The 26,572-nt window shown below is 32.8% G+C and overlaps 1 protein-coding gene across 1 annotated transcript; it reads left to right on the top strand.

Moving 5' to 3' along the window:
• The first annotated feature begins 3,252 nt into the window (after positions 1 to 3,252).
• Positions 3,253 to 6,911, top strand: LOC127073943 (uncharacterized). The gene is made up of 5 exons (XM_051015191.1): positions 3,253 to 3,464; positions 3,559 to 3,625; positions 3,719 to 3,852; positions 4,095 to 4,526; positions 6,138 to 6,911. Exons 2-5 carry the CDS (start codon positions 3,599 to 3,601, stop codon positions 6,550 to 6,552), a joined length of 1,008 nt encoding a protein of 335 aa, XP_050871148.1. The 5' UTR covers positions 3,253 to 3,464; positions 3,559 to 3,598; the 3' UTR covers positions 6,553 to 6,911.
• The last annotated feature ends 19,661 nt before the right edge of the window (positions 6,912 to 26,572 follow it).

Genomic DNA, 26,572 nt, shown 5'->3' with positions numbered 1-26,572 from the left:
TTAATTAACCTAAGGAGGAAGTCATTACCTACAAAAAGCAGATTAAACAAAAAGTTGTCATTAAGACCAAAAAATGCCATTCACATTGTTTGATTTTAAAAACAGAAATAGAATTTAAATATTGAGATTTGTTGGAATAAGCATTTTCCTATTGATATTTTTGATAAGTTTCTTGGGTTTGTTATTGAATGAAACATGATCATCTTGAAAGGGTTCTGTAGCAAGTCTTTTGGTGGGGGTGGTAGTTTTAGTGAGCTCAGGATCAAAGTATAAAGTTTGTGAAAGTCCTAGAGAGAAAAAAAAAAGAAAAATGTTATAGTTGATGGACTGAAAAGCACTCGGGTATGACATTGAATGTTTTATAAGGTATGCACTTACAATAATACTTAAGTTGTCATTTGTTGATGGCATGATGATATCCACAAGTGAGATAAAACAAAGTTAGCAACAAGAGAAGAAGATGAAAGTTATTGATTGAGAAAACATTGGTACATGGGAATTGGTTCAACATTCAAAATAATCTTTCAAATGCTCAATGATCTCTGGGTCTATCTTATAATTTTGTTGTACAGATCCTTGCTTAACCCTTGGTTGTGCTTTGTCCTTAAAGGCCATCTCCCTCCCATCATTAAATCAATAAGAACAAGGTATTCATGGGGATCAAACTCTCCTTCCTGAGGAAAATTTAAAAGTAATATGAGTTAAAAGTAATTCCGATGAAGAAAAAACAAAAACGCATACTTTTTACAAGTAAAAATTGACCTTAATCATCATAGAATGAAGTTTCTTAATTGTTTTTCCTACAAATTGTGTCTAGTCATTGTCCCAGAAAATAAACTCGGACTTCTGATTATCATAATTCACCTCAACTTCAACTTTATACATAAACATGAGAGTAAGTCAGACGACGTATAATAGGAAGATACATGAAATTAAGGAAACAGTGTAAATAAATCATGTTTACTTAATCAATGATTTGATTTGCACTTGTACGGTGGAGTATCAATAATGATATTCCTAAGGCAATGGATGCAACACAAGTAGTACCATTCATGCTTTGATGCAATGACATGGTATGGGGTGACAAGAGTAGTAAAAATAAAATTCTGGAATTGCATGGTTGATATGAAGAGTTATATCATTGTTAAAAGAAAGAACACAATTGGTAATCTTTAGGAAAATCTATAGTAAAAATTCTCAAACAATTGGCATGAGAAAGCTTACATCAGATAGGGTAACCAAATCAAAGAGAGGTTTCAGAGGCACCATGTATGTGTTGCGTGAATTCGAAGTGTATTGAGAAGATTGAGAAGAACATCGAGTCAGACACATAGCAGTTCCTTCAATTGATCCAGTTTGAGTCATTGTTTTGATGGTATTGGGTAGCCTGATGTTAGAAGAAAAATAGTTATATACTTTATTATAAGTTTGAGTAAGAAAAACTTGCAAAGACTATTGATTTAACTTGTCAATAAAAGCTTTTATTTTGGAGAGTTATGTGACATGATGTAGTGATATATTTGTAAAAGACCCGCATGTGACGACACGAGGACCAACCCTTATTAGGTGCCCGCCTAAGGGTATGTCTCATAGACATGATTCCCACTCACTAAATGGCCCGCCTTGATAAGAAACGTCAATGATGACGTGTATGCAATCCATAACCACACGCGGAAGAAGTCATGGTCACTATTCCCTAATGTTGAGGTGGATCAATCTCATATTCATAGAAAACACACCTACATCAGAGCTTCTCACACTCGTGAGCTTACTCTAACCTCACATAAATACTAAAGCCTATAGAGATCCTTACAAGTCAAGGGTTTATACGCATTTGTACTTTTTTAGCAAGTATAATGATGCTTTTGTATGATCCATAATGATCTAAAACTTATATAGATATGCCTAATATGTTGTTAAAAAAACTTCAAAATGAATCAATATTGTTATATTGTATTTGTTTACTTTAACGACATGATACTTCTTTTTGAATTTAGGGTCATAGAGTACACCCATCTTGCTGATCCGAAATCTAAATCGGAGAATATCTTACACTTCACTGTTACACAACTAAGGGTTCAATCGAGGTTTGCAAGATCAATCACAAATATTCTAAAGATGATGAAACGTCTTGAACCATCGGTTGGTGATGACAAAATGCTATGTTAACTTATGTTATTTTAGATTCTCTATTTAATATTATGGATGTAATTTGTGTATGTGATAACACATATGAGTTCAAATTTTAATATCTGGACAAACTCATTGAACAAATTGTTTGTGTGTTATGTATATATGATAATAGATGGGTGAGTTCAGATTTTAATATTCAAACAAATCCACCGAACAAATTGCTTTTGTGTTATGTGCATGTGATAACAAATGGTAAATTTAGATTTTAATATTCGGCCACATCCCTAGAACAAATTATTTATGTGTTCGATCTATCTATAACAAATGATGAATTCAGATTTTAATATTCGAATAATTTTTTTACTTGTATTTGACATAATTATGATGCATCCGGATTCTAATTCTTAGATTTTTTTTTTAAAAATATTTTTGAAATTTTGTCTAAAATAAATGAAGGATTTAATTGAAATACACTGACAGTATAAAAGGATTTTACACCGTCAGTTGATCATAATCGTTGAATGTTGAAACAAATTTGACTTTTATTTTAAAATTCTATAAAGTAATCAAAACGGATAATAATGATGAATCGATTATGTAAAACTTTTTACTGTAACAGTATATAATAATTAATCTCATAAATAAATAATGTATGAGATACAATATAATCCCCTTATTAGGTCGAGTCTCTCAAACTCCTATACATATGCGTTATATAAAAACATATTATTGAAACAATATATTTGTTTTTTAGGCCTAAGTATAACATTTATTCACCTTTTTATGCAAGTAATTAATAATTAAAACTAATGCTAACGAAAAATTTATAATACACACTTTTTAGTATATTCTATTTTAATAATTAAAATTTATATGAATTCTATTAAATTTCAAAGAAATCCGTGCAATTTAGTTTGGATTTTAACCAATAAATAAAAATACATTAGAAGGTGTATGTTATATAAAAATACATTAGAAGGTGTATGTTATATAGTTATACTGCTAACACTCATCTTAATTAAATAAATATAGTATTAGTTTTTAGAATTTAATTTATACATATATAGTACAATGTACACATATTTTATACCATCAAATTAATTATGAATTAATGATAATTATTTAAAAGATTTGATTTTTACGAGAAGATAACCATATCCATCGTTGTGTTGCTTCGTTCGGTTGAGTTGAGGGTTTTGCAGAGTTCCATTTCCCTTTCAATTCGAATCCTTAAATGCGTTATTTTCATCCATAATTCTCAATATCCAACCCTACATACAATTCAACACTTTCGTTTTCGCAATTCTTGAAATTCCTAGTGTTCCAATACGGTATGCTATTATTGCTTGTACGTGATTTATTGGTTTTTATGGTTATTTATCTCTCTGACTCTAACTTCAATTTTTTTTGGTGTTTGTTGAATAGGTTCTTATAGAGTGGATTGGTTTGTGGTTAAAGACATAAAATGATTTTAGTTTCTCATCAACCGCAGGTAATCTATATACTGCATTTGATTTACCTTTTATATTTTACCTTATTGGATTGTTTATACAATGGCTTTTATGTTTTTTAACTATGAATCCAGGGCTTGTATGTGACATTTTCATCTAGGAATTTGCCATGGAGCAAAAGTATGAAGTTTAAGCAGTGTTTCACAAAACGTCACTTGATTGGAAGAGCTGATTGGCATCACATGTTAAACCAGACTAATTGTCTAAGGTGAAAATATGTTTATATGGTGATTGTAGTTATTATGTCCGGAGAAAGGGAAACGAAGTTGTGTATTTACATATATCAATGGTTTATTCGAGTCCGTATATATATTGCTATACAAGTCACTGATATTATTAATTCTGTTTTCAATACTTTTAGATTTCAATGCAAATTTTACATGAAGAACTTACACAAAAAGGGAGACGATCCTTTGTTTCTGCATCATATAAAGGATTTATTGTTTCCAGTGTAGGGCCTCCTCACATTTGTGGATCCAAGCTTAAACCTTTGACGATTACAGGCTTCAAAGGAAATGACCGAAATGATGATTCAGAAGCCAGAGCCGAGGAGTTGAAGGCCCGCAAGACCTCAGTTAGAGTAGAAGAGAAGGGGGAAGTTAAGTCAGAGTCTCCAAATACCCGTAATGTTCCACTCACTGGTGCAAATGAGAGCCTTGCAGCATCATCTGGTATTCATAAACTTTTTAAAAAATGGTTGACAATTTTGCACTCACCACCATCAAATCAAGGAGTGGAGGAAACTTTGGGAGAACCACCTCCAGAGGTTTTATCAAAAACATCACAAGGGATGCAGCGGACTGAAAAAAGTCAGATGTTGAAGGTGGTCTGGTCTACTTTTCAGTCTCTGGATGCAACAATTAAGATTCCACTCTTAATATTGTGAGTATGACAGTTTGTTCATTTCTGCATATTACGCATGCTATCTGGTTAACCTTACATTACATATGTTCACTATAATTGGGATTTTGTGAAAGAGATAGGATATGTTTTTTTTTTTTTTTGAAATCTTGGTATCCGGCCTTGGACCGACTAATCCAAGAGAACCAATCCCACTGTCCACGGGCGGGGATCCCGTTTAAAGCCATAGCAAAGCTCCGTATGAACTTACCCAAGACAAGGATTGATTGCACCTAGCAGGATTCAAACCTGAGACCTTGAGAGGAGCATACTCTCAGTCCTTATTGTGGCATATGCATATTATGTCATCGAGGTGTTCGAGTTAAGTTGCCATTTGCTAGTCACATGTTTGATTTCAACAGTTGTCAGCTTTGATTTAATTGTTGAAGCAAATTTTAGGTTATTAGAGTTTACCGAGAAATTTAAAAAAAAAGGAAGAGGGGAAATTGGATTTGTGTTAATTCCTTATTGAAGCATTATGCATAATATAATACTTTATTGAGGTCTTAGAGTTAATTTGCCATCTTCTAGTCACATTTGTTTTCAACATATGTTAACTTAAAACAAAAAAGGTTATTAACATGTATAGTATATCAATAAATTGGTCTTTTTAGATAACTATCAATTTTAATATCCAGCTAATGCATTCCTTTTTACATGAAATTGCGAGGTGTTTTTTTTTTTGTTGGAAATTCAGTCTTCATTTTGGTTCTCCCTTAGCCGCCTAATTGTAGCATTTGGGTTGCTTTGATTGCAACCTCCAACACCTTTATTGTGTTGGCTGTGAAGGTGTGGATTTAGTTCCATATTGCCTAGAGGGATGGCTGTGTTGTGTTTATAAAGCTTGAGAAGTCTTCACTTTAAAGGTCGGTTTTATATGGTTGAGTTTAAGTCAATCCAGATTCTAAGATAGTATAGAGCCATCCTAGACCTGATGTTGGGCTTCCTGCACTGTTCGCACTTCAGGCTCATTGGGACCTGAGCGTGAGGGGATTGGAAGTTTCCTCTCCATCTCTCCCTTAGCCGCATAATTGCAGCATTTGGGTTGTCCTAATTGCAACCTCCAACACTTTAATTGTTTTGGGCATGAAAGGTTGGATTTAGTTTCATTTTACCTAAAGAGATGGTCTGTGTAGTGTGTGTAATGTTTATAAAGCTTGGGAAGTCCTCACCTTACAAGTTGGTTTTGAATGCTTGAGTTTGGGCCAATCCAAATTTTAAGATAGTATCAGAGGGATCCTAAATCTGTTGTTGGGCTTCTTGCATCGTCCACACTTCAGGTCATTGAGAAGTCCTCACCTCACATGCTGATTTTGTAAGGTTGAGTTAGACTCAACTCAAATTCTAAAGAGTTATTATTCATGCTTAAATGAGTTTTGGAACTCCTTTGAGAATCTGGGTAAATAGTTTTATGTTAGTTACATTTAGAGTTTTTAAGAGATGCATATGGAATCCTATCATTATCATTATAGTTATATTCTACACCGTGTGCAACTACTTTTTGAAGTTCCGTTAAGCTTATGTCAACAACATACATTGGACAAGAATGCTTTGTATTTTTTTTTCATATTCTAATTCCATATTTATCTGCAGTGCACCTTTCTTTGTGGCGGTTAATGCAATTTATGGTCCCGAAGTGTCCAAGGAGTTAACTCCGTTATGGATAATGGGGCCATTGGTTGTGGCCCTCTACATCATGATGGTGCGGGTGCTGTGTTCAATTTATGTCTACAGCTTTAAGCAAACTGTGAAAGTGATTAAGAATATACCCTCATACTGCAATTTGGCACAAAGCTATGTTTTTGGTGGCAAGCTCAAAGAAGATATAAAAGCTCATATTTTACAGCCAATATTGAACATAAAAAGTGCAGATTACAAACAACTGACAATAAAATTGATGAAACAATTGGCAGAATGGATAGGTGACAAGTATCTTGATTTTTTGGAATCCATATGGCCCTTTTATTGTCGAGCGATCAGATTTTTAAAGAGTTCGAATCTTATATAAATAAGCGAGGGCGAAGCTTCTGGGTAGGGGTACAATAGCAAAAAAAATAAAAATTGGAGGATGTGGGAGTTCCTGAAAGTTAATAATGTTTTGAGGTGAAATCACATATTATGTTGTGGTATTGAGCCAGTTTAATGGTCACAACCCACAATGTAGGAAGTTCCCCATTCCTGTTATCTTGAAAACATTTTTTGGTCTTAGGTTAGGCTGGAACTGTATGTAAGTACGAGGATGTGTATTAGATTGGTTCTATCATTTTTCTTTTGACAAACACATTGATTCTATCATTGTTTATGTAATAACTGGAAGTTGGCATCTGTTATATAATATTCAACCCAACTCCACTTTTTTCTTGTGTATGACGTATATTATGTAGCATCGATGGCATAGATGGTAGAGAATGCATAGTTAATCACTGTCCACTGAGTTGCTCTAAAGATTCTCAGGAAACAATTATATGTCGTGGGGCTCTATATCTCAGCTTGAAGAGTGATCTGAAATATTAAAGGAAGACACTAGCTCAATTTTGTTTCTCATTCACAGTTTTCGTATTAATTTATTATAATTATTTAAACTTGAAATAGTATTTGGCAAGTCCCGTAAAATGTAAAATAACATATGACCGTTTGAAATAGTATAGTATAGTCTTTTTTGCTATATTCAACTCTTACTTTTTATAATTTGTAATATTCTCACTCCGTCCCATATTATAAAAGCAAATTTCACCTTTTTAGATTCATTAAATAATTAATGTATCTGATCTATATAATAAACCAGATACATTAATTATTTAATGAATCTAGAAATGTGAAATTTGTTTATAATATGGAACGGAGGGAGTAGCATATTCCTTTGTTCAAGGAATCTAATGGTTAAACTTACTTCTGTTAAATGTGAAGTGTTAACTAAAAGAAGCTAAAGTTGTTATTAGAATGACAAAAGTTTAGGGAGTAAGGATAAATTCCCCTCCAAATAATTGTCATGTTGATTATTTACCTATTAAGAAAAGAAAGAGAATGGAGAGAGAGCGGGAGGAGAGAGAAACACCAAAATTAGGGTTGGGCAAGAAAAATTTGGGGATTTCTAATCCCGGTGATGCTCCTGAGGAAATTGGGAAAGAGGGAGAGTGGATTCCGGTCATTCGTGGTAAGGGAGGTTTCAAATCCAAACGCTGGGATATTGTGAAGAAGGGTTTTGGGAGGAGGGGAGAAATCACTTCTTTCTTCTTTTCTTCAATTCCTGATTCATTCAATGCTAAGGATCTTCATGAAGTCTTCTCCAGGTTCGGCGAGGTCGACGAAGTGGTTATCCCAATGAAGAAAGATGTTCGAGGGAAACGTTATGGTTTCGTGAGGTTCTTTAATGTTGTTGACTCATCAAGGCTGGCGTGCAAATTGGATAACATCTTTGTTGAGAATGTCAAATTGCAGGTCAATTTACCTAGGTTTTCCAGGAACTCGAAGTTAACTGCGCCCAACCGTAATCAGTTTCGAGGTAGAAGGTTTGGTTGGGAGGAAAAGTCGCGTGTGGGGGAAGGTGAAGAGCGGAAGGGTTCTTCTTCGCGATTTGTTGATTCTTTCGCCAAAGTGGTGACAGGTGGGAACAAGGGAGTGATAATGGCTGAGGTGGTGAGGCATTGTGATGTGGGTACTAAGGTGCTGTTAGGAAGTCCTGGTAAGGTGAAGGAGGATGGACAGGCAGGCTGGTCTGAGGCGGCTGATGTTAATAAGATGGTGAAGAAACTCGATGCTGTGAAGCTGCTTGATGCTGCTAAGGGAGTCTCGCATTCTGGCACTAGGGAGGATTCTGCTAGTGAGGCGGCAGTTGCTCTGGAATTCAATTCTGATTTGGCTAGGGATAATCCGAATATTCTGAAGGCGTATGTTGGAGTGGTACGAACGTCGGGTTTGGCTTTTTCGATGCAGAAAATTATTCAGGCTGAAGGTTATTTTGATTTTTCCGTCAAGCCCTTAGGGCCTAATCTGTGCATTTTCGAAGATGTGGAGGAGGGGGCGGTAGAGGCCTTTGTTGCTGAAGGGCATATTTGGTGGAGCAAATGGTTTACATCAATTGATAGATGGAAACCTGGGCATGTGGATGAAGAACGTCTGATGTGGGTTCGCTGTTTAGGTATTCCGTGTCATGTTTGGACGGATGATTTCTTTGGTGTTTTTGCGGGCTTGTTTGGTTCGTATGTTCGGTCTGATTGCAATACAGCTTCGCGGAAGGTGTTGGATTCGGCGAGATTACTGGTTCGAACTAAAAGAAGAAGGTGGGTTAATGATCTGTTCCAAGTAAAGATTAATGGACTGCTTTTTGACATTTCTGTGGTGGAAGAGGTGGGAAGGGTTTTTAGTGAAGCTGCTGATAATTGTGCAATCAATTCTTCGAATGAGGCGTTGTCGTCGGATGATGAATTAGGTGATGTGGGGGTGGAGACTCATCATGTGTTTGAGGAAGACGATTTGATCCTGCGGGAAAATTTTGAACAACCTCTTGGACACAGACCTGCTGCAGTTCAAGCAGAGTCTGTTGCGTTTCCTGGTGTATCTCGAGGGCAGTTACGGTCTGTACCACAGGATGGAGGGTATCCTTTGGATGCGGCTGCAAACTGGAGTGATTGTCATGGTGTACGTACAGAGTCTGTTTTGCATTCTGCTGTGAATTCTGTGCAACTGGTTTCACAGGTTGGTGGGATGACGTTGGATAAGGGGAAGGCGAATTGTTGTAGGAGTGGAAACTGTTGGAAGGAGAATTCGGAAGCGATAGTTTTAGAAACTGAGCAATTTGTTTCGTCGTCTTCGGAGACTGCTGGCTCCTGTGTGCGGGTGTCTCAAGGAAGAAAAAGGCTATTGGTTGGAGCTGAAGGTTCGGTGGGTGCTACGGCAGAATTGGAGAAGGGAGAGTCTGTTGCGTTTTCGGTTGATGTGGGTGCAGGTGGGAGGTTGGCTTCGGGGAGCTTTGAGAAAACAGTTCAGTGTGCGGATCCGGCACGGTCTGGAGGTTATGCGCTGGACAGTGAGGCGACTTTGTCCGGGACGGTTATGGGTTTGAAATTTTTGGTTGGTGGGCAGAGATTGGGGAATTCGAAGGATAGGAGGTTTGATATTGAATTTTCTGGGCTGAGAAGTGGAAACAGAGGCAGCAATAGTGACAGGTCAGAGACTATTTCTGAGTTCCCTTTATCTAATTTTAAATTGAATAGATATTATTTCTGCTCGCGGTAATATTGAGGGGGATGGTCAGCTCCTTTCTTCTTATGATTCTGTAGAGGGAAGTGATAGTGTGAAACAGGTAGATGAGGATGAGGTTAATAGTGGAGTGGCGCGTATGATTTGGAATAGAGCAAAATGTTTGGGGTTGACGGGAGGAGGGTCGGACAGCCTTCAAATTAGTGCCATTAAAATGAGGGAGTTAGCTGATAAATGTGTGGTTTCTTCGGTGGATGCAAAATCAAATAATTTAAAATGATTATTGCGTCGTATAATATCCGTGGGTGTGGATGCAATGCTAAATTGCATTCTTTGAGAAAAGTAGTTGGAGATTCAAAGGCAGATGTGTGTTTTATTCAAGAAACCAAGATTCATGCAATTGATAATTTTCCGGTGGACTCTGTTTGGAGTGATTCTTTAGCGGATTGGAGTTCTAAATGGGCAGTGGGTAGATCGGGAGGTATTTTAACTTTGTGGAAGAAAAAGTCTTTTATCCTTGTTTCTAGTTTTGTTGGGGAAGGATTTCTTGGTATCCATGTGTTGTGGTCCGGTTTCAATCTTTTCTTGGTGAATGTGTATTCCTCTTGTTTTATTGAGAAGAAGAGGGCTTTTTGGGGGAGGCTTGTAGAGTTTAAAGCAAAATTTCCAGATGGGTTGTGGTGTGTTGGTGGTGATTTTAATACTGTTCGGGTTAAAGTGGAGAGGAAGGGTATATCGAATAATTTTAATCTAAAAGAGGCGGAGGACTTTGAGGATTTTATTCGCTCGATGGATCTTGTGGATGTTCCGTTGATTAACAAGAAGTTTACCTGGTTTAATTTGGATGGGAGTGCTTGTAGTAGGTTGGATAGATTCCTCATTTCTGAGAAATTATTTGACCTGTGGGGTGTGGGAGGGATTGTGGTGGGGGATAGGTCTATTTCAGACCATTGTCCTATTTGGTTAAATTGCAAGATTGTGGATTGGGGTCCAAAACCTTTTAAGTTTTTTAAAGGGTGGTGTGAGCATGATGAGTTCACTCCTTTGGTGAGGGATGTTTGGAAGAATACTTTTAGGGGAGGGAAGGCGAGCTATATTTTGAAAGAAAAATTGTTGGCGGTGAAAATAAAATTGAAGAGTTGGAATAAAGAAGTCTTCGGGATGCTTGATTTGAATGTGGATAAAGCGGTGGGTGAGCTTAATTCGTTGGATTTAATGGTGGCGGATTTAGCGGAGGATGGTTTGGTTGATTCGGTGAGGAGAAATAGAGAGGTGGCTTCGAAAGAGGTGTGGGATACTATGTTTTTAAGAGATAACTTTTTGCGGCAAAAAGCTAGGTGTAATTGGATTCGGCTTGGGGATACTAATTCCAAATTTTTTCACTCCGTTATGAAAGGGAGATTTAGGAGGAATAATATTGCTTCTTTGATTACTCCAAGAGGGCGATTGGAAGGTGTGGAGGATATTAAAAGTGAGATATTTAATCATTTTAAAAGCCGCTTTACGGAACCGATGGAGAATAGGCCGACCTTGGATGGGCTTAATTTTAATGTTCTTAGTGTGGAAGATAGAGATTTGTTGGAAGCTCCATTTCAAGTGGATGAAATTAAAGAGATTGTGTGGTTAAGTGATTGCGATAAGAGTCCGGGACCGGACGGTTTTCCGCTTGGTTTTTTGAAAAAATGTTGGAATTTTGTGAAGGATGACGTGGTGAATTTCGTTCAAGAGTTCTATGTGCGTGGTGTTCTTCCCCGATCCGCGACGGCTTCTTTTCTTGCTCTTATTCCTAAAGTTGGTTGCCCGATAAGCATTGATGAGTATCGTCCTATTTGTTTAGTGGGTTGCTTATATCGGTTAATTTCAAAAATTCTTGCGGCGAGATTGAGATTGGTGATTGGTAAACTTGTGTCGCCTTTTCAAACGGCTTTCATTGAAGGGAGACAATTATTTGATGGGGTGGTGGTGCTTAATGAGATATTAGACTTTGCGAAAAGGAAGCGTAGGAAATGTATGGTGTTGAAGGTTGATTTTGAGAAAGCCTATGATTGTGTTTCATGGGGTTTTCTTAAATTTATGCTTAGAAAAATGGGTTTTGGTGAGTTATGGATGAAGTGGATGGAAGGGACGGTTTTTTCTAGCTCGGTATCAATTTTAGTTAATGGGAGCCCAACTTTGGAATTCAAAACTTCTAGAGGGTTGCGTCAAGGAGATCCTCTCTCTCCTTTTCTTTTTCTTTTGGTGGGAGAAGGTCTTGCGGGTATGATGAGGAAAGCGGTTATGTTGGGATTATTCAATGGTTTTGCGGTTTCGGAGGATATTCATTTTGAGATGCTCCAATTTGCAGATGATACGGTTTTAGTGTGTGATGGATCTAAGGAAAACTTATGGTGTATTAAGACCTTATTGAGGGGCTTTGAATTGGTGTCGGGGTTGTGTATTAATTTGAAGAAAAGCAAGTTGTATGGTGTGCATGTGGAGGATTTTATTTTGGAAGCGGCGTCTTCTTTTCTAGCTTGTAAATTGGAAAAGATACCTTTTACTTTTCTCGGTATTCCAATTGGAGGTAATCATAGACGCAGAATTTTTTGGTCTATGATGATGGCAAAGTTGAAGAAGAGATTGAGTGGTTGGCGAGGGAAACATCTTTCTCTTGGAGGTAAGGTTACTTTACTCAATTCGGTGTTAAACAATGTGCCTATCTTTTTTACTTTCTTTCTTTAAGGCTCCTAAGTGTGTTTTGGAGGAAATTATCAAAATCCAAAGGAATTTTTTATGGGGGGATGGTGGTGGAAGTAGAAAAATGTGTTGGGTTAGTTGGGATAAAATTTGTCTTAGAACGGAGGAAGGTGGCTTAGGTGTTAAGAATGTGGAGTGGTTTAATTTGGCTTTGATGAGTAAATGGGGTTGGCGTTTTCTTAATGATAAGCATGCGATTTGGTTTAAATTACTCCAATTTAGATATGGTAGTGGTTTGCAATCTCTTGGTGATGTGGTATCGAAGTCGACTCTTTCTAATTATTCCCTTTGGTGGAGAGATATTCGGTTGGTTTGTGGAACTCCTCTTCGTGGGCATGATTGGTTTGGTGATTCAATTTCTTGTAAATTGGGAAGAGGCAATTCTATTCTTTTTTGGAAGCATTGTTGGTTGGGAAATAGTTCTCTTAAGCTTCTTTTTCCTCGTTTATTTGAGGTTTGCTCTTTTCCTAATGCTCTTGTGATTAATTGTGGTTTATGGGAGAATGGGGGGTGGAGTTGGAAGGTGGGTGTTGATTCAACCTTATTAGTAGGTGAATTATTGGAGGATTGGAAGGAGTTAATAGAGATTCTTAAGGATGTGAAACCGTGTACGAATGGGGTTGATAAATTAATTTGGTGGAGAGATGTGGGGGGCTTTTCGGTTAGGAATGCATTTAAACGCTTGTATACTTTGAATTTGGCTATTTCTAATGGTAGTGATTTTAGATTTTGTGAACTTAAAAGATTATGGAAAGCTACTATTCCGTGGAAAGTCAAGTTGTTTGGGTGGAGATGGATCTTGGGAGCCTTACCGACGAGAAAAGAACTTTGGCATAGAGGTGTGATTTTAGGGGTGGAAGCTTCTCTTTGTCCCTTATGTGATTTAGAAGAGGAATTTGTTGGTCACCTTTTTCTTAAGTGTGGTAAAGTTAAATTTATATGGAAGGAAGTGTTCTCGTGGTTTGGCTTGGATTTTGATGTTCTATTGAGAAGCTCGGATATTGATACTATTGTTACCGGAGAAGATGTGCTTTTATTTCTATTAAATTCTTTGGATGGTAGAGTAAAGTCATATTTTTTCGCTTTTATTTGGCCTTTGGTTTGTTGGAGCATTTGGAATGCTAGAAATAGTTTGGTCTTTGAACACTCTAATTGGAATGTGGTTGAGATTTTACTGCTTATTAAATCAATTGGGTGGGATTGGATTTCTATTTTGTCTAAGGGGAATATAGATATTACTAGAGACTTGTGGTTTGCTAATCCTGCTAATTGCATTGGATTGTAACTTTGTTTCTTTTGTATTGGGTTGCACCCCTTGTGCATATTAATACAAGTGTTTATCAAAAAAAAAAAAAAAAAAATTTTAACAACTTATCTTTGTTTATTATTGATGTATTTAAATTATCATAAATGTAAAGTGAAAGAATAATAAATTAAGAGTATTAATTAGATGGCATAATTGAAAGATAAATATTAGGATTGCATTGAAAATTAAAATGTGATATTTATTTTGAGACTTATACTTTTATAAAATACTGTAATTATTTTGGGACAAATAATTTTATAAGATGCTGTCATTATTTTGGGACAAAGAGAGTAAGTATAATAGAAATATTAGATAATAAAAAAGATTAAAATTATTTATTAAGATATAACAAATATATAAATATTATAGTAACAATAATATCATCTTAACATCCTCTTTTAAATTATGAAGCATCGAGAATTTGTCAATTGAAAAAACAAAGATGTTTAATTAAATACACATTAATAAATAAATCAACAATATGCAAGGAGGGGAACAAAGCGTAGAGTAATTGTTCTATGATAAAAATGATAACGAAAATCCAATAATAATGTCTAAGAATAATTTTTATTGTTGCAAATATCTCGTTTAATCAATCAACCTCTAACAAAATACAAAATAGGAAAAAAAAGGTTAGGACTTCCATTAAAATAACAAAAATTTATAAATAAAGATTACAATAAAGTATAAATAGTAACTATGAAAATTAAACTACCCTTAATAAATAATAATAATAATAATAATAATAATAATAATAATAATAATAATAATAATAATAATAAGTTAGAATTCTAAATTTTATTACTAGTACAAATTAATTAGGCATAACAACATATCACAAATTTACGAGGACTCATCCAAATCTGTCATCGAATTTGATAGAGAAAACATATTTTTGTCTGAGCTGATTTAAATTTGTATTTTTTTCAATTACAAAATATAGATATGGATGGAGTAATGGTGTCACTAGTATTTACACCGAACTCACCTCCGAACCCGTTTTCCGCTTATTTCGTTATGTAATTTATTATTTAGTTTTGATAATTTAGAATATTAATTATATTGTCAATATTTTGATATTTTGATTTATATTTATTATTTAAAATATTTAAAATGTCTGTGTACATTCCAGAATTCTCAAAGTCGAGTTATAAGTCACTGAGACCGATCATGGAAAGTTGGTATCCCTGATATTTGGAGAGAATTACAAGTGCTGAATTGCTACAAATGAGACGAGTCTGAGCCCAAATTGCATGGTTATGAGAGACATGTTTTTGGACGATTTTTATAGATCAACATCATGACTATATGGTAGCTCCATGGTTGCATGAGAGTTACATAAAGCGATAAAGAGGTCGTTACATAATAGGAACGACAAACATTATGATCATCATTTAATTATGGAACTTGAGGAGACACTTCTTCATGATCTTTGGAAGTGAGATGAGTTTAAAAAGGTTTCCCACGGAAGGAGGAGTGGACAAAAAAAAGCAATAAAATAATATTAAAAGTCTCATTAAGTTTGTGGTCTCACTTGATCCTCTTCTGGGAGTATACATCTCAAAATTCTCAAAGTCGAGTGTATATCCCAGATTTTGATATAACCAGGATGACTTACTTAACTAGGATGGACTTATCTCGAATTCTGGAAGGCACAACTAATAGCATTTCGCCGTTACAACACAAGAGTCAAACAATAATCACGGGTCTGTTACAGTATTAAGTCCATTGATAAAAGTAATTGATTAATCCATTATACCAATTTAAGAATCATTAAACCTATTGAAATCATGATTATGCAGGGGGCAAAATGTAGAACACATCAACGTGAAATAGAGGTAGAGGGGAGAGTGATACACATGAAAACCTAAAAGACCACAAAAATGACTGTCATTTCTCTTTTCTAAACAAACCTACCGAACACCCAATTTAAATTACATTTGTAGTCTCATTTGATCATCTTTAAAGAGATTATCTAAAAATATTTATCAGAAACAATATATATAAATTCTTTTGACATTATTTTATTTTATTATTTGTAATGTAATTTGATATTGAAAGAAATTAAAATTCCTATTAAATTTTGTTTTTCTATATGGATGATGGTAGTACGGGAATATCTGAATCCAACCAAAACACATTTATGTTAGATTTAAGTTTTAATTCTTCATTTCCATCGTATAGTATTTACCTTTAGATTTGATATTGGTTAGATTTGATATCGGAAAGAAGTGAATGCATGTTAAATACATAAACATATTAAATTTAATTTATCTATTGACTAAAATTTATTTACTTGTACATGTAACTTGAGAATTTGAAAATACATTGATAATTCTACTCACGTGAACTAATGAAATCATAAGTAATTTTTTTTTTGAATTATCCCCTTATTTTTCTCGCACCATGTTCTTTATATAATAGTTTCTCGGTTTTTAAATAATTATTATTTAAGATTTTTGCACATAGATTAAGAAATTTAATAATGATGTCATAAAATATTATAATTTTATTAAATTAATCTTATTAATATATTATAATTAATGTATGAAATACTTTGTTCGTTATATTTTAGAAAAAAAATTATTTCTTTTTAAATGTTATTTAAAAGTTAAAAATAATATTGATTGTTGTTTTATCAAAACTATTCATAACCATTTATTAGAGAGAAAAAAAAGTCAAATAAATAATTAAGGATAATAACAATCATTAAGTTTCTTAAAAAGTTAGAAAGTTTTATAACAAAATAATAATCATTTATGTATTAAAAAATGAAAATAACATTCATTTTATAATAATTTTACCCCCTAAAAACGCATTCATTTTAAAATAGAGAGAGTAGTTCTGTGATTGTCCCTAATATATTACAAATAAAATAGGTTAGATTAGGATTGATGAAGTGAGTACATATTGTGTTCCCAACACTTATCCGTTTTTTCTGTGATCTAAAGAAGGTTCAACATATAGTAGTGTATAATAATAGTAGTCAACACACTATTATTAAAGAATCAAATAGGATCTCAAAGAAACAAAGTCAACGCTGAGGCATTATGTGTACCATTTTATTCTTGTGTGATGCAATAACTTATATGCATGAAAACAAAATTAGGTGCAGAAATAGATTCTCAAATGTTATAATACAACTTAAAAAAACATTAACCTAATTCTTCTCTCACAAAAGTTGTTTTTCTTTTGAATGAAAATGATTGGAATGTAACTTAGAGATTGTTTATACGTTTCATTTTCTATTATTAGGAAAGATAGTACTAATCATGTTGTTGTTTTAAATTTTTATATAAGGTGTCTCAATAATGTACCTTCTCCCTTGGCCGCATATCTGGTAAATTGTAATGGTCTAAAAGTATACATCTCATAAACTTGACCATTTTTTATATTCAAGAGTAGTTAATATTCTTGTGACGTTATTCTATTAATTCATGTTGAATAAGTACACTTTAACTCAGATTAGGTAGCCTTCGAAAGAAATAGAAAAAATGCTGATTAGGTTCGACATTTTGTAGGCTTGAAAGCAATAAATTCCTTGTCGAGAAGGCCACCATTGAAGGGTTGAAAGTTTCAATTTTTACTTAAATATTTCTAAATTATTTTACATCAAAATTTTTATAATTGTCTATCATGGTTAGCGCTAACGTTAAGTTGGAGATTTCCATTATTCTCTAATCAGTTTTTAAAAAATGAGTGATTTTGAATTTGTTAACGAGTGGATCAAGCTGAATTTTGAACACAAATTTCTAAAACACGGTGCTACATTTTCACTATTAAAATTAAAAAAAATATATAATTGATGTGGGCTTCTTAGTGCCGACCACCAACATGGGGAGATTTTTCATGGTTGACTTTTCTTCCTCGAATGACTCTTATGTCTCCATCCCAATCCCAAACGCAAAAGGAATATTTTACACAAGCTCTTCAAAATGTGTGTGAAATACCGATTTTTAATTTTGCCAAACTTTGTCTCAAAGATAATCGTCTCTCGATCAAGATACCTAAAGAGGCTTACAAAGCAGGACTCAACGCGGTAGGAATAACTTACATGAGAGATTGATCACTAGTAAAGGTAATATGTCATTGAAGGTATCAAAGTTATATAACAAATTCATGAAATTATGGAGTCCAATAACTAATTAGAATTTAACTCCTTTAGGACGTGACTATTTTGAATTTTTATTCAAATCAAGGGACGATCTCAACAAAATTTGGAGTGTATGAACCTGGAATGTTAAGCTTCCGCTTCTGCGTTTGTCTGCATGGATGTCAGACATGATATGTAGATGAGGATGCATGGTATGTCCTTAGAGTATTGAAAACTAACTACTTTATTTGCAATTGCTTTTGATATTAGCACTCTTTATCAATTGATGAGCTTACAAGATAAATAATTTGGGGCATTTTCACGTATGCAGATAGACCTTAACATGTCAAATACTCTTCATGGTCATATTTTGGTGGAACAAGAAGATTATGTGTTTTTTTTGAATTGGAATACGTGAGTTTACCTCTCTTTTCGTGATCATTGTATGTGTGTTGGTTATAGTATTGATAAATGTTAGAATTTGAAAGGCAATAATGTTGAGAAACTTTTGATTAAAAAAATATACAAGATACACGCCTAAAAAGTTCAAACATGATATACTAGTTAATGACATTGTGAATGACATAGAGAATGATAAATATGTATATGTTATAGTGAATAACATAGTGAATGATAACTCTGTGAATAACATATGTTATAGTAAATTATACTCTTGAGAATGACACAGAGAAGAATGACTCTATTGCAGCCATTCAGCCAGAGAATGAGGTTAATGTTAATGAAGAGTATTTATCATAAGCAAACTCTCAAAATGAAGAAAAAATAGTAGTAGAGAGTGCTAATGATTTGAATGAGAATTTAGTGATTGGGAAAGATATGTGTGATGATAGAAGGAAGCAACTTGATCTGAATCTTATGGTTATAAAAAATAGTGGTAAGAATTTAGTTAGAGAGCCCTGTGATGGTTTACATTTGAAGACGAAGAATAATCTTTGGGGTGATTAAGACAATCCTACTGAGCCTCATCAAGAAGAATTTACTTTGGTCAAGAAAAAGGGTAGGGAGTGCATAAACTTATTCAACCTAAATGGAATTAACATCTGAGCCATGTCGAGTAAACACAATACCACTCAATGAAAGTCAATTATTGGAATGCTAAAGGAGTAAGAAATCTTAATACTAGGCTGACTATTAAAAATCTTTGTGATCAACAAAAGTCGGACTTGATTTTGATTGTTAAACCAGTGATTTCTTATGCTCATTTCCCTGCTGAATGTCTTTAACAAATCAAACTTAAGAGATTTGCATTAAAGTTTATACAAAATCATGATTCAAACTTATGATATTTTTGTACAATAGATATGAATCCTTATGTGTTGAGTTTATTTGAACAACATGTAACTTTTTCTATAGAAGTGGATAAAACTAAATTCTTCATTGCAGCTATATATGCAAGTAACTCCCATGGGATTAGAAGATAGGTATGGAATTAACTTACCAATCTTCAAAAGACCAATCCCAACCCTTGGTGCACGATACATGATTTCATTGCAGTTATTGGTTCCCATAAGAAATTTGGTAGATGTCCTCCAAACAAAATTTCCATTTATGAGTTTCTTATTTGACAAATCAAAATTAGTTTATGCATCTTGACACTAATGATAACTATTACATTAGGAATAATAGGAGGAAAAATGGTTATTACTCTTCTATTAGGCTTAACAGAGCTATTTGTAATCGTAATTGGCTAGATAATTAGAACACAATCAATTTATCCAATTTGACCATGAATCACTTAGATGATTACCCTATTCTTATCCATTATATCAAAGATACGTTTGATTTAGCAAGGCCATTTAAGTTTCTGAAGGTTTGAACTCTGAACGATATACGAAGATAACTGGTTGTTGATAATTAGAATATTGGTCTGATTGGTTACCTTATACTTGTTTTATATGCTAAGATAACATCTCTTAAACCTATTCTTAAAAAATGGAACAAATAGATATTTGAAAATATTCATCTTAAAGTCACTCTAGCTACTAATGAAGTTAACATGATACAAAGTTTGATTAATGATACTGATTACAATGATGATCTTGGATTAGAGAAAAAATGTTCTACTTAGGTTAGATAAGGTATTGTATATGTAGGACCAGTTTTAGAGGAACAATGTAAGAAATAAGTGGTTTAAGAATGGAGATAGGAAACAAAAAAAATCCACAACACAATCAAATCGAGATATACTAGTAATAAAGTCACTAGACTGAGGCATGCCAATATTTTTTGGAGGAAGGCATTGAATTAGATAATTCTGTTATTAACTTCTATAAAAAATTGTTTAATTCAGAAAACAATTGCAGTTATACTGACCTAGTGCAGAGAACTATCCTACAACTTAAATCTCATACAAATAATGAATATCTCACTAGAATGCCCTAGTAAAAGAAAATTAAGAATGCAATGCATACTATGGATGGTAATTTTACTCCAGATCCTGATGGATTTTGGGAATGTTTTTCCAAGTCTATTGGGATATAGTAATGACCGATATGATCAACTCATTGAATGAATTCTTTGAACAATGTTTGATCATTCCTAATCTTAATTCAGTAAATGTGACTTTGATACCTAAAAAAATATAGAGGATTTTATTGAGCATTATAGACCTCTCACCGTTGCAAATTTTTAATTCAAAATCATCACCAAGATCAACATAGACATGTTGATCATTTTACCTTATAAAATTGTTTTAGAACACCAAAGAGTCTTCATTAGGGGTAAACATATTTATGAGTGCATTGTGATTACTTCATAAGACATTAATATGTTGGAAAAGAAACCCTTTGGAGGTAGTATGACTTTAAACATAGACATCCAGAAAACCTTTGATACTTTAGATTGGCAATATCTCATTAAATTTCTTGTCCAATTTGGCTTTGATCAAAAGTTTTGTGATTGGAATCTTATTATTTTCCAGTCATCCAATCTATCAATCACGATAAATGGGAAAATGCAGATTTTTTTTCTTGCTCTAGAGGAGTGAGGCAAGGAAATCCTTTGTCCCCCTTGCTCTTCTCTATTTCTGAAGAAATACTTAGTAGACATTTATCTATATTGGTATATTATGGTACGTTGACATGAATGTCAGTTGGTAAGACAATCATTCCTAGCCATACTTTTTTTTTTGCATATGACTTTATGATGTTCTACAAAGCTACTAGGAAAAATGCTCAAGTCACTAGCCATCTCTTTCAAGAATATGATCAGAATTCTTGTCAACATATCAGTCTAACTAAGTGTAAGCTTTATGGTGGAGGTAGTTCTGGATCTAGGTTGAGGCACATTATAGATATGCTTGAATTCACTATAGGACAAACACCATTTAACTATCTTTGAGCTCCTATATTCAAAGGCAAGTCTAGAACTCATCATCTTCATATCATATCAGATAAAGTATTGGCCAAAGTACCTATTTTGAACGACCATCTTCTTTGTATGATAGGTAGAGTTCAATTTGTCCAATCAGTCATAAAAGACATGATTATGTAGACTCTTAGGATTTATGAATGACCAACTAGTTTTCTTAACAAACTAGATTCTTCCATAAAAACTTTGTACGGACAAGTAGAATAGATAGTAGAAAGTTGATTAATATATTTTGAAAGGTTATTTGCTCACCTTTTTTTTGAAGAAAATCTTGACCTGAGAGATATTAAGACGATAAATAAGTTTGGTTGTTTACCCCTTTGTTGGAAGTTATTGACTACCAATAATCAATGGTCTTTTATGCTTATTAGTAGATACTTCAGACACAAAAAAACCAACCATGCATCATATTTCATCTTCAATATGGTCTAACATTAAGCATTATTTTATTTTCGGGAGGAACATAGTAGATGGTAGGTCGGTAATGAGAAGAAGATTGATTTATGGACGACAATTGGTTGAGATATAAAATTTAGATTTACACATATGACTAAGGTCAATTCAATAATCCAAGACATCAATTAAGACATTTCTCATCTCTTATCCATTTTTCCTCCTCAAATTGTTGAAGACATTTTGAAGATTAACTTGTTATTTGATAATATACCTATTGATGAACTCATTTGGATATGATTTATAAATGATGATCTATCTTTTAAATATGCCTACATGTGTATCAGGATGAATCACATTGAGTCTTTTTGAGAAAAATTATTTGGCATATCTACATACCTCATGCTAAGTGACTTGAAAGCTAATGCATAATATTATTGCAACAAAAGACAACCCAATTCGAAAGGGAAATGCATATGGTTTTGAGATACTCTCTTTGCGTTCACGATGTGGAAGCTCTAGACCACTTATTTCTTAGATGTAGGCACATCTTACTTTTCTGACATTGGATTGAGCGATTATTTAGCATGAATATTGATAAAATAAGTTATGAAAGTTTATTCAAACTTGCTGGTAGAAGTTGGAGCTATCAAATTTAGAATTTGATCATGACTCTCATCATAATGATTTTTTTGGAAAACTTGGCACACACAAAATGATAAAATTAACTTTGATAGAAAATTTGTTTCTAAGCAAACACTAAAAATACAAGTTTTAAACGTCTTCCAAATTGATGGAGACATTATCCATGTTGATAGAGACATTATCTATGTTAAAGAATTGGTCTATATATCATATATTTCTTTCAAGTGGCACATCCAAGAACTAGCACCGAGATACATGCTTTTTTGCACATGATATAGTCATACTTGGAGAATCGAAAGAGAATTTAAATGAGAGGTTGAAGACTTGAAACGATCTATAGAAATGCATGGCTTTCGCCAAAGTAGAAATAAGACGAGATATATGGAATGTAAATTCAAAAAAAGAAGAAATGTTTCTAACTTAAAAGTGAAAGTTGAAGATCATATATCCCACAAGCCACACAATTTAAATATCTTGACATTGTAATACAAAATGGTAGAGAAATAGAACGAGATGTAAAACGTCAAATGGAGGAGTGCTTTAGGAAGTTTAAATATCTTGGGTCAGATGGGTGCATTAGATGTGTGATAAAAATAAACATTACAATTAAAAATGAGAATATTAGAGAGAATGTTGTAGTAGCACCTACAAGAGAAAAGATGATGGAAAATAGATTTTGATGATTTAAACATATGTAAATTCTATGGTAAAGAGAGTATACTAGATAAAAATGAGTCAAATAATTAGAGGTAGAGAAAGAATTAGAAAAACTATTATAAAACTTATTAAAAAAGATCTCGTGATTAATGTTTTAGATAGAATAATGATTTTGGATAGAATATTATAGCTGAAGTGGATTAATTTAGCTAACCCCACTAAAGTAAAACTTCATTGTTGTTGGAGTAGTATTTTATATGAAACTAGAATATAACCCGCGTGTTGCGCGGTTGATCTATAATATATATAATGTCACTGTATATGAAATTTTAAATTTTATCAAAATTTTAGATTTTTTGAATTGAGTAATTTTTAAATATTATATTTGACTAATTATTATATGTAGTTTTATAAACACATATTTGAAAAAAGGTTGAATTTTAAGAGTAATAGAGAAAATTAATTGATTATTTTGATAGAATTTTTTTTCGAGTGAATTTATTTGAATAACTATTATATGAGTTTATTAGGACATTTGAGAATGACTTAAATTTTAGGGAGTAATAAAAAAGATCGATGTTATTGTAAATAATATAAAATTATACTAAATTTTATCAATTAGTTTGTATCTTAAAAATTTAATGATTTTAATGATTGAATAATAGATAATAGAACAATTTCATGGTTAAATTTATAATTTAGTTTAATTTATTTTTATTCAAAGAGAATAATTGATTTATTGACAATTACAAAGCAATAATAATTGTACTAAAATATAATGAAAAAAACACTTTCAAAATTTTTAATACTATATTAATTGTTGAGTTAGAAATTGGAATTGTAGATAATTATCATCAATAATAAGTAAGAAATATAATTTCAAAATTTCTAATAGTCCTTAATTATAGGTTGAGGATTTAGATTGATAGATAATTAGTAAATAGTGAGAAATTGAGATTCAATTTGATTTTTTAAAATATGATACTAACTACAAAATTAAAAATTTAATTGGTAGATAATGTCACTAATATTGTAAAATGGAGCTTCTGTTTTATTTAGAGTCAGAATTTGGATTGATGAATAATTAAAACAGTGAGAAATAAATTTTAACTTTTTAATAAGTCATTAATGATTAAATATGAATTTAGAATCATAGATTATTATTGGCCATAATTAAAAAGAAATAAAAAATAAAACTTAATAACAATTGAAACGAAAATTAAAATATTATTTATATATACTAATTATAGTATTGTTAGAAATAAAAATTAAATATTATCTATATGCACTAATTATAGTATTGTTTGAAGAGATTAATTGAAATACTCTGTCAGTGTAAAAGGGTTTTACACCATCACTTAATTATAGACGTTGTATATTAAAAGAAGTTTGACTTTTATTTTAAAAATCTATAAAGTAATACAAACGGGTGATGGTGATGAACCGACGGTGTAAAACTTTTTACACTGACAGTGTATAGTAATTAATCTCTTGTTAGAAATAGTTTGTCTAAAGAAATACAATATTTTTCATAAATAATAAAAACATCAACTATTGCATATAGCTAAACCACAAAAACGTTTTAAAATCGAGGGAAGGAAATTAAACTAAAGAATAACTTCGTAACAATCAAATGAAAATTAAATATTGTTAGTATGGTTATATTCGAAAGAGATCGTAAGAGAAAGAAGGAAATTAAACAAAAAATAATAATCTAATTGGTATGGTTATATCGGGACGAAAACATGTGTATTTGTTAGCTGGAGATTTCGACAGATAGCAGAAGTTCTTTGGGAATGTTACGTTTTGGAGAATAAGTAAAAGATGGTTGTGTTGAAGCTGTTTGATTCTTTTCGTGGATGAACAATTCTTTGTTGTCGAAGCCTGAGACTTAGTAGATTTTTGGGTTTCCATAAAGCTCTCTTCGACATAGGCGTTCACATAGTCGAAGCTTCAAGCGGGAAGTATTTGAAATTTAAACAAAGCCGTTTCATCAGGCCAACACATGGAAACATCTGAGACATGCAACGCTTGAGAATGGAAAACGTGGCAGTCATATGTGTAGAGACCGTTAGGGTCGAATTGCTATAAATAGGGATCTTAGTTTTAGATTCAGAGGTGTGTTCAAACAGATATACAGAAATTCACAAAATACACTCGAAGTACCAGAGCGAGAGAAAAGAGTTTTACGCTGAAAATGTATGTATGAAGAACACCATAAGTTTCGTTCATGTTATCTATTTCATACAATTATTTAAATTAAAGTATTTCACCGCCTTTTATTCTGTCGAATCGTCCTTATTTTTCAGTAGTTTATCATCACTTTTACTTTGTATTTACATCTCATCAAGTCTTCATTTTCAGTACTTTCTTAAAACTTAAAGCATTTACTTCGAGTCACTTATTTTTACCCTTCACGAGTATTTTCGTTATCTTTAAAAAACCTTTTACTAGAAAGTTATCGTCATTTACTTGTTTCATAAAGTCATATGTTTCTTTCAAAGTTATTGTCAAAACACTTTTCGTCGTCCACAAATTAGAAACAAACTTAACCATGAGTCAAATCACCGTAATAGTAGTTCTTGAGACACATGTCCTAGGATCAATCTAGTCAATCCTGTAAGTTACCAAAAATATATAAATTTGGAAGACTAGCGGTTGTTTATCAGAAATCACTGGTAAACAGTATTATAGTTTAAAAATTTGACGATCTAAATGACTATTATTCATAGAGACGATAAACTTTCAAATTGAAGACCCGTAAATTTATGTGAACTTTGAAATTGAAGACCCGTAAATTTATGTGCATCTTTATTACAAAGACAGTAAACAACATATATCAAAATAATTCTGAGTATAAAATATAATTAATATAATAATTAGAATTTATACTAAAGAAATAAATAAGAATTTATATCCGAAAGAAAGCATAAATACTACAATTCTAGAATTATGAAGAAAGAGGAAGGAAATTAAACCAAAAAAATAAAATAAAAATCAATACAAAAAATAAAAATATCTAAACAAAAGCATATGAATTGCCTTTTCTAATATGGATGTTGATAAATAATTATGTTTTGATTGATGGTTTAATAGAAGATGTACACATAAGTTAATAGAATGATGTGGATTATTTTGAAAGAAAAATGTGTTAAGTGTCGTAATATATATATATATATTCAAATTCGAATTTTTGTCACGGCAACTTTTCATTCCACAAATATTTATTTGATAGGCCAATGTAACATAGGGTCGAAAACAAATCCCAAATGCTATATAGAATCGGATCATATGGGGTCAACCACCGCAGCAAGTGGTGTTCACCCAAATGAAGACAAACAGAGCCACGCTGAGTAGTGCTATGTACAACTCAAAGGGCAATTTTTAGTGTCACAAGTGGACACTGACACATTGTCCCATGTAGCTTGCTTATGCTTCAATCCTGGGGAACTAATCAAACCTATAAAGCTACTACTCAAAGCTAACTAGATAACCCACTTTGTCTTCATGCATTTTGGCTTCTATATGCATATCAAGAATCTCAATAATCAACTGTTTTATTAGGGTGATGCAACATTTTTCAATGTGTAATACTATATACCAAACCTC

This window comes from Lathyrus oleraceus, chromosome 4 (assembly GCF_024323335.1).
Source record: "Lathyrus oleraceus cultivar Zhongwan6 chromosome 4, CAAS_Psat_ZW6_1.0, whole genome shotgun sequence".
Taxonomy (NCBI): Eukaryota; Viridiplantae; Streptophyta; class Magnoliopsida; order Fabales; family Fabaceae; genus Lathyrus; species Lathyrus oleraceus.
This window is presented reverse-complemented; position numbering and strand designations above follow the sequence as displayed.

What these genes read in the sequence shown, in the direction of transcription:
- LOC127073943 (XM_051015191.1), top strand. Translation starts at nt 3,599, where the DNA reads ATGATTTTAGTTTCTCATCAACCGCAG. An exon ending in AACCAGACTAATTGTCTAAG is followed by an intron (nt 3,853 to 4,094) that starts GTGAAAATATGT and finishes TATTGTTTCCAG; the next exon opens with TGTAGGGCCTCCTCACATTT. An exon ending in AAGATTCCACTCTTAATATT is followed by an intron (nt 4,527 to 6,137) that starts GTGAGTATGACA and finishes ATTTATCTGCAG; the next exon opens with TGCACCTTTCTTTGTGGCGG.